The sequence below is a fragment of the Bombina bombina genome, chromosome 3 (assembly GCF_027579735.1).
Source record: "Bombina bombina isolate aBomBom1 chromosome 3, aBomBom1.pri, whole genome shotgun sequence".
In the NCBI taxonomy this organism is placed as follows: Eukaryota; Metazoa; Chordata; class Amphibia; order Anura; family Bombinatoridae; genus Bombina; species Bombina bombina.
In genome coordinates, this window is record NC_069501.1 from 1,085,374,017 (window position 1) to 1,085,382,782 (window position 8,766).

General features: G+C 35.7%; 1 protein-coding gene across 1 annotated transcript; it reads left to right on the forward strand.

Moving 5' to 3' along the window:
• Positions 1-779: 779 nt before the first annotated feature.
• Positions 780-8,197, forward strand: ALG11 (ALG11 alpha-1,2-mannosyltransferase). Its single transcript, XM_053705032.1, has 4 exons — positions 780-882; positions 1,636-1,869; positions 5,298-6,223; positions 7,674-8,197. The coding sequence occupies exons 1-4, from the start codon at positions 848-850 to the stop codon at positions 7,943-7,945; spliced, it is 1,467 nt and encodes a 488-aa protein (XP_053561007.1). The 5' UTR covers positions 780-847; the 3' UTR covers positions 7,946-8,197.
• The last annotated feature ends 569 nt before the right edge of the window (positions 8,198-8,766 follow it).

The following is an 8,766-nucleotide window of genomic DNA, read 5'->3' on the forward strand; positions in this document are numbered from 1 at the left end:
TTAAAAGTTTAAGACAAGCACAGGGTTATCTAAAGTAAAAAAGAATTGTACTCCATGTATTGCCAACAAATGAGCAAGTGGTAGCTGTGAGTTTATGAGACCACCACCGATATTGTGTACTATTTATGCTTTTAAGTTACCTAGTCGCTAGGGTGTCCCTCTCGCGCTGTCTCCCAGGACAAGGTATACAAGTGTCAAGCACTGGGATGTATGCACAATGCAGTGAGAGTGACCTATGGACTCATAAATCTCTGTATTCAATACATGCAACTGTGACTTTCATTATATGGAGCATTCATTTATCGCTTTAACAACTAGTAAATACATGGTGTGACTCATTCATAAAACCCATATATTTAGTAGCACGTTATTATAAAACTTCTAAATAAAAACTTTATGATTCAGGTGAGTTGGTAAACTAGGTATGGGCGTCACAGAATAAAACCGCACCCGTTTTGTGTAACCGTATCCCTATTGGACAGCTTCACGGAACTTCTCGTCTTTTGACGTCATTAAAAGACTCCGTCGCCATATTGAATGTGGCGGATATCAATTGACACGTTATATTTTATATTTCTTTCTTTGTTGATTTCGGAGGTTATTGACATAGCTGCATATTTGTAGTTTTAGCATTAAGGCATTAGCAGCAAGTTATAGCACCGTGCTGTAGTTTCACTGTAGCGAGATGAATACCGAGTGCAGAATGTTTCGATCGCTTGCTGCCGTCGCACGCATATGCCTACGTAATCACGCAACACAATTGTAGCCAATCAGTGTGTGGAAGGTGACGCTGTAGCCAGGTTGACAATAGTGACGTGTTAATGTGTCTGCTGAGCCTCTGTCAGCAATGGCGGGTGTGTTGTGTATGTGTGGGTTGCTGAGGTGAGCGCTTGCTAACATTAAACTTATTTGTGTCACGTTTTATTTTTTTCAGGACACTTGCTAAACTTACTATAACGTCATGTACACAAGGCACTGTTGTTTTCTAGTAACGTGTTAATATACTTTCAGCAAAGTTTACAAACCTACACATTTTATTATATTTCAGTGTAATTTGACAAACTAAAGCTCATGGAGCTAGCCCGCATTAATATACGAAAACTTGCTCTAGTTAATAATGAGGACTGCTTTATTTCATTTCCCCTCGTGGCTTTTATTCTTGGTTATTTTAGTATCCTTCAAAAGTGAGTTATTTATTGATTTATGATCAATAACACTAGTTGTTTTTACTATACTAAAATAAATCAAGCATTTTAGGTGAATTGATAGTGTTTTTCATGTACTTTGTTGATTTCTGATTTCAGTAAGAAGGACCTGCTGAGGAAAATGATAAATACATCAATTTGTAGTTAGTGGTAGTAACCATCAAGAACAATATACAACTTTTTATTGAGCTAGAAAGCTGAATTTGTATAAATATACTGTATGTAGCAACTAATAGGAGACTGCTCAGGAAATCTTATTCTTGCAGCACATTAGATAAATTATATAATTTAACTTATCTTGTGTCTTGGCTGACAAAGTCAAATAGACCATTTCAAAAGGGCACATAATCAGTCATTCTATGCACATTACCTACGTATGTATCAAGTTGTATGTTTGTTATAATTATTAATTCTATTTTTATCTTTCTAGACTTCTGACATCCTTGTTCATTCCTGGGCTTTTCATTAGTGTTGTTCTTTGCCTCTTTTTGGTTATACTGTTTGTTTGTGTCCGGGTTTGGATAAAGCAAAAGAAGAAGCAGGCTGTGCAGTTAGACAAGGATGGCAAGCAACACAAAGTAGTGGCTTTTTTTCACCCATACTGCAATGCAGGTGGAGGAGGAGAGCGAGTTCTTTGGTGTGCTCTGAGAGCCCTACAGAAACGGTATGTTGATTGTGGTCACTTTTCTCTTCTTTTAAAAAAAAAAATGCCCTGGACCATTTTACTTTAAAAAGTTATTCGGTTCTCCCTATCTTCTCTAGTTTTAGGATGAATTTTATAAACCTTGTTAGGTTCCTTGAAGAGACATTGTTATCTTGAGTGAGCCGGTATTCTGCATGACATTCTGTATTTCAAAGGTCTCAACTATAGAAAATCACCTAGAGAATTTGTGGTCTGTAGTGTACCACAAAATTATACTTTGCACTTAGAGATCCTCTAGGAGTTGTTACATGTTCTATGTTGATCTCCTCCCTACCAACATCTTACCTATGCTTTATAGCCCATGCACATTTTTTTTCTGATGTGAGGTTCAGTTTCAGGCAGTAGCAGTAGACTTTATCCAACTCCAATGCAGGGCATGTTGTGATCTAAGATGTGAGTGCAGAAAATTCCGCATATCTGCTGAAAGAATAGGGCACAGACAGGCATGGTTAACTATTTCACTTTGCAGCACTACTCCTTGTCAGGCTGTTCTCTTCAAAAAGGAGCTGTGCTCTGGCTGCACTGTGTAAGTTTTCCTTAAAGGGACATGATACCCAAATGTTGAAGCTCTTGAAAGTGATGCATCTGTAAAAAGCTGACTAGAACATATAACCTGAATATCTTTATGTAAAAAAGGAAGATATTTTACCTCCAAATTTACTAAGTATTCACACCCACTGTAAAGAGACTTTATTCCCGGGACTGGCAAGGTAGCATGCATATGGCATGTGCAGGCACAGTTTAAGAAATTTTAAAAATTTTCAGTTTTGTGTGAAATCTTATGAGATCACAGCAAAGCAAATTCATAACCTCAGCACTGCTGATGCTGATTGGCTATTGTGTTTTGTTTTTTCAAACTTGTAGTTGGACAGTAGCTGAAATATATAACTGTTACCAGAGCACTTACTCTTCTTGTAAGCTGAAGACATTTTGAGCGTAAAGTATCTTCCTTTTTACATAGAGATGTTCAGGTAATATTTTCCTGTCAGCTTTTTACAGTTATGCTGCATTACTTTCAAGTGATTTAGCATATGGGTAATTGGGTATTATGTCCTTTTAACACAGGGCTGCCAGAGCAAAGTGCTGTTAGAAGAGAACAGTCAAATACAGAGCAGTCCTGCAAAGCGGCAACACATTGATGACTGTCTCTCAGGGATTATTTTTTTTTCAACTCTGCCCGTAGCCTTTCCTGGTCTGCAAAGCTGTAAGACCCTTTGTGAGCAATTCACAATTTTCATGACATTTTTACCGTATAATTATCTTTTATTAGACCAAGAGCAAAGGAAACAAATTTATTCTAGACATTTTAAAAATGTAACAATTTTTTTTTCTTTGGGTAGCTAATTTGCAATGCAATTTCAACTGCTGCAATATATTATACAACTTTAAAAAAATGCTTTATTCTCCAGTTAATCAACATATTATAATTGAGCTGGTACTTTAGTGTAACTGCCTATCGCAAAATTAAATTCAATTTCAAAATCGCCTGCAGAAATATTTTCACTAAAAAAAAAAATATCTTATTGCAGAAAGTAAAATAAAGTTCTGCCTCTGGGTCATCAAGCACCAAACTGTTTCTAGCCGTTCTATAGAGTTTGGCATATAGAATCCCTTAATGAAATATTGTCACAAGTAAGGTGAATATGTATAATGGAATATGGATCCTTGTGAATAAAGTAAAATATATTTTGTTAAATAACTCCTCTCAATAAATATGTAAAAGCCCTATGATCAGGTAACTTTTATCATTGAAAAGAATACAAATATAAACATAATAGTAACAGTATTATAATATAAATGTACTAGTAATATAAACATAATAGTAGTATAAAATAACAGTAATAAAATATAATAGAAATGTTGCTGAATATATGGATTTCGTCTTTAAAGTGATGGAAAATCCTAGCATTTGTGAAACGCTAGGATTTACCATTGCAACAACTAAAGGGGATTTTCAGTCATTAAGTATAAAATACTTCATGCTGAAAGTTCCTTTATTTGTTTGAAAGGTTTGCCGCACTGAGCTCCTCAAGCAGCCCATGGCAGAATGCTATTTTGCTGTGAGGTAAAGTTTCCACCTCTTAGCCAATAGCTGTGCGGGGCAGCTAGCACCAAGCTGGATAGTCCACACGGCTATTGGCTTAGAGGTGGGAACGTCACCTCTCCGCAAAACAGCGTTCTGCCATGGGCTGCATGAGGAGCTCAGTGCGGTAAATGCTTCAAACAAATAATGGAACTTTCAGCATGAAGTATTTTATACTTTGACTGAAAATCCCCTTTTTTTGTTCCATTGGTAAATCCTAGCATTTCACAAATGCTAGAATTTACCATAACTTTAAGCAGTATTGTCCACATTTGCATTTCTTGAAAAATAATATAAATTAAAGTAATGGCCAATCCGAGCATTTAACAAACGCTAGAATTTACTATCACTAAAAATAAAGTTGAGTTTAAGTGATCAGATATTTTAAAAAGGGTGCTAAACTCACCCTGAATGTGCTGCCGCTCATCCCTAAACTCAGCAGCTCTGGCCACCCACGGCACATCGCTATTCTACCAATGAGGTGATGCTTGCACCTCTAAACCAATAGTCGTGCGTGCATACAGAACACTCTCAGCTGACACGCACAGCTATTTGTTTAGAGGTGCAAACGTCACCTCATTGAAAGAGAGCGATGTGCCGGAGCCACTGAGTTTAACGATGTGCAACGGCACATTCAGGGTGAGTTTAGCACCCTTTTTTAAATATCTTATCACTTAAACTCCACTTTATTTTTAGAGATGGTAAATCCTAGCATTTTTATACGTTTTGGATTTATCATTGAGTAGAGAAATTATTAAGCTGCAGATTTCAACTTTGTCTTCTATCATGCAACCATTTCTTAAAGGGACACTGAACCCACATTTTTTTTTCTTTCGTGATTCAGATAGAGCATGAAATTCTAAGCAACTTTCTAATTTTCTCCTATTATCAAATTTTCTTCATTCTCTTGGTATCTTTATTTGAAATGCAAGAATGTAAGTTTAGATGCTGGCCCATTTTTGGTGAACAACCTGGGTTGTCCTTGCTGATTGGTGGATACATTCATCCACCAATAAAGTGCTGTCCAGAGTTTTAAACCCAATAAAAGCTTAAATGCCTTCTTTTTCAAATAAAGATAGCAAGAGAATGAAGAAAAAATTATAATATGAGTAAATTAGAAAGTTGCTTAAAATTGCACGCTCTATCTGAATCATGAAAGAAAAAATTTGGGTTCAGTGTCCCTTTTAAAACCAAAAGCTTGTCATTTAGCAAATTCCTAATGTTTCTGCTTTCAGCTTCTGTTTTGTAATTGTTTAAATGTGTAGCTGACATTGATAAATTCTAACCTTTTTTTTCTGTTGATCAGGTACAAAGATGCAATCTACATTGTATACACTGGAGATAAAGATGTCACTGGGGAACAGATTCTTAATGGAGCTGCTGGAAGATTTAACATCAAGTTATCTCATCCTGTGAAGTTCATATTTTTGGAAAGACGATGTTTTGTAGAAGCTAGTCTCTACCCTCATTTTACCTTGCTAGGCCAGAGCCTTGGTTCTATTATTTTAGGGTGGGAGGCTCTCGTGAAGTGTGTGCCAGATATTTACATTGACTCAATGGGATATGCATTTACGCTTCCTCTCTTCAAGTACGTGGGAGGCTGCAAAGTGGGTTGTTATGTCCACTATCCAACAATTAGCACAGATATGCTCTCTGTGGTTCGTAGCCAGCATGCTAGATTTAACAATGCTGCTTTTATCTCTAACAATCCTGTGCTAAGCCGACTTAAATTGATCTATTACTACTTGTTTGCTGCTTTGTATGGAAGGGTTGGTTCGTGTAGTGACATCATTATGGTTAATTCTTCATGGACATTTAATCACATTCTTGTTTTATGGAAATGTGGTGACCGCACCAGCATAGTCTATCCACCCTGTGATGTCCAGACATTTTTGGATCTAAATCTAAATCAAGAAGATGGAAGGGTGACTTATACAATTGTATCAGTTGGACAGTTCCGTCCAGAAAAGGACCACCCACTTCAGATTCGAGCTTTCTGTGCTTTATTGGCAAAGAAGAGCCCTGAACAAAAATCAAAGTTGAAACTCATTCTCATTGGTGGATGTCGTAACAAAGAAGATGAACTTCGTGTGGCAGAGTTGAAAAAGCTTAGCTCAGAGCTTGCTGTTCCTGTTGACTTTAAAGTTAACATTTCTTTTGAAGAGTTAAAAAGACATCTAAATGATGCCACAATAGGACTGCACACTATGTGGAACGAACACTTTGGAATTGGTGAGTCAACTTTCTTTTATCTGTAACTGGTAAAAAAAAAAAAAAATACATAGCCTAGACCTGCCCTGTGATGCATTAACTTTTAATGGATAATGGCAAGTCTAATAAAATGCACTTTACTGAATACTAAATGAGAAAATGCTTTTTCTGCATTTCGTAAAAGGGATAAGGGAGACAAAATTAAACTTTTATGATTCAGACAGAGCATGTCATTTTAAAAGATTTTAACTTGTATTCAACAGCATGCGCTGATCTTAAAGGTATAGTCTAGTCAAGATTAAATTTCCATGATTCACATAGAGCATGCAATTTTAAGCAACTTTCTATTTTACTCCTATTACCAACTTTTCTTCGTTCTCTTGGTATCTTTATTTGAATGTAAGCTTAGGAGCCGGCCCATTTTTGGTTCACAACCTGGGTAGCACTTGTTGATTTGTGGCTACATTTAGACACCAATCAGAAAGCGCTACCCAGGTTCTGAACCAAAAATGGGCCGACTCCTTTGCTTACATTCCTGCTTTTTAAAATAAAGATACCAAGAGAACGAAGATAAAATAGGAGGAAATTCGAAAGTTGATTAAAATTGCTGCTCTATGTGAATCATGAAAGTTTAATTAGACTAGACTATTCCTTTAAGTACTATATGTCAGTTGTGTAAATACAATTGAATAGAAGAATATTGTAAAAAATAAAAAATCAGGATTCTATGCTTTATCTGAATCATGAACATTTTTAATTTTGACTTATATGTCCCTTTAACCTCTTAACCTATACATCTGCTGTCATTTTTAATGTAAGGGATTAAATAGCATGGCTCTCGCTGACCAAGGTGAGACCTTGCTATTAACAAATTCCTCCTAGAGGGAGGCATGTAGTAATAGCTCGCTTATGGCAAGACCCACACTATTGCAGGGCTAAAAATGCCTTCAGGACATACAGCGTAAAGGGTACGTCTGTGTCTTGAAAGGGTTAAAATTGAAGTAAAGTATCCTTTGTGCAGGATTCCACCTCCCTACTGGCATACTAGTGTTTTATACATGATGCAGATCTGGAATAGCAAAACCAGGTCTATGCAAGCATTTAATGAACCTGGATTTCACCAGTATGATCATGAAATTTTCTATTGCACCTTCTATTTTTCCTCTCTTCCATAAGTATGTATGTAATCACTTGCTATTCTAATGGAACTTTTAGATCTCTGTGTGATTGGCATAATATTTTTAAGGACTTCTCAGCTTTCGCACTGGAGTTTTTATTTGTGATACCATATGCGCCCAAGCAGAAGAGACCATTATAACTGGTGACTTTTCTACATACAGTAGGATACCAAGATACAAAGTACATTTTATATTAGAAGTAAATTTTACAGGTCTGATCAAATTACATTCTCTATCTGAACCATGAAAGTTTAATTTTGTTTTTAATGTTATTTTCTTTTTTTGCCCCTCAGGAGTAGTTGAATGCATGGCAGCTGGAACAATAATCCTAGCTCACAACTCAGGAGGCCCCAAGCTGGACATAGTGGTTCCTTATGAAGGACATGAAACTGGATTTCTGGCAGATAATGAAGACACCTATGCCTCTGCCATGGAACACATCCTCTCTCTGTCACCAGAAAAGAGGCTGCTTATCAGGCAAAATGCACGACATTCTGTCGTCAGATTTTCAGATCAAGAGTTTGAAGCAAATTTCCTTTCTGCTACAGAACAGCTGTTTAAATGATTACATTTGGTCTTATTTATGTTGGGGGAAGGGTCTCGGGCAGGCATGTCAAATATTTTTGTATTGTACTTGATATTTTTATTTTGTATATACTGTTATATTGTAAATACAAAATGTAATATATAGGAAACCATTAAATGTTGCTGCATCTAAACATAAATGCTGTATCAGTTAAAATATTTTATTAGATCCTTTTTTATGTTTTACTTGTGTTTTGCCATCTAGATAAATGAAAATATTTTAAATTTCAAATTATTTGTTTTTATTATAACAATTTTATATTTTAAAATTGAATTGTTCATTTTCTAAATTAACCACCTCCTTTGTTTCCTATTGGCAACTATAGTAGAGTTAAAGAAAAACAGCATTTAGTAAAACATTTTTGACACATTATTATCAAAAAGGTGAAAATCAGAATGCAATTTGTTTATTGTATTAAAGAGGTTTATTCTCGTACAAATGAAAATGCATAGTAAGCATTGCATTTTGTAGTATACTAGTTTTGCAAAATAGATTCTAACATAACTTCTTATTGCTGTAGTGATGTCACTTGTATTTGGCAAAAGCATATGGTCATAGGTTGAGTGCATTTCCTGCACCCATTTTATAGTTTTAATAACTGAGTACTTCTTTGACCTCTTCCTTTAAAAATAAACTGAAATTAGGGGCATCTCCCCAAGATAAAGTTTAAAAAACTAAGTCTGTATCCAATAAACTAAAAATACAAATCGAATGTCCACCCTCTATTTTATAAAACAAGGTACCTTTATGTACACTGACCGTTGTGTACTTTCATATAGAGTTGTTGCTTGAGAACTGCA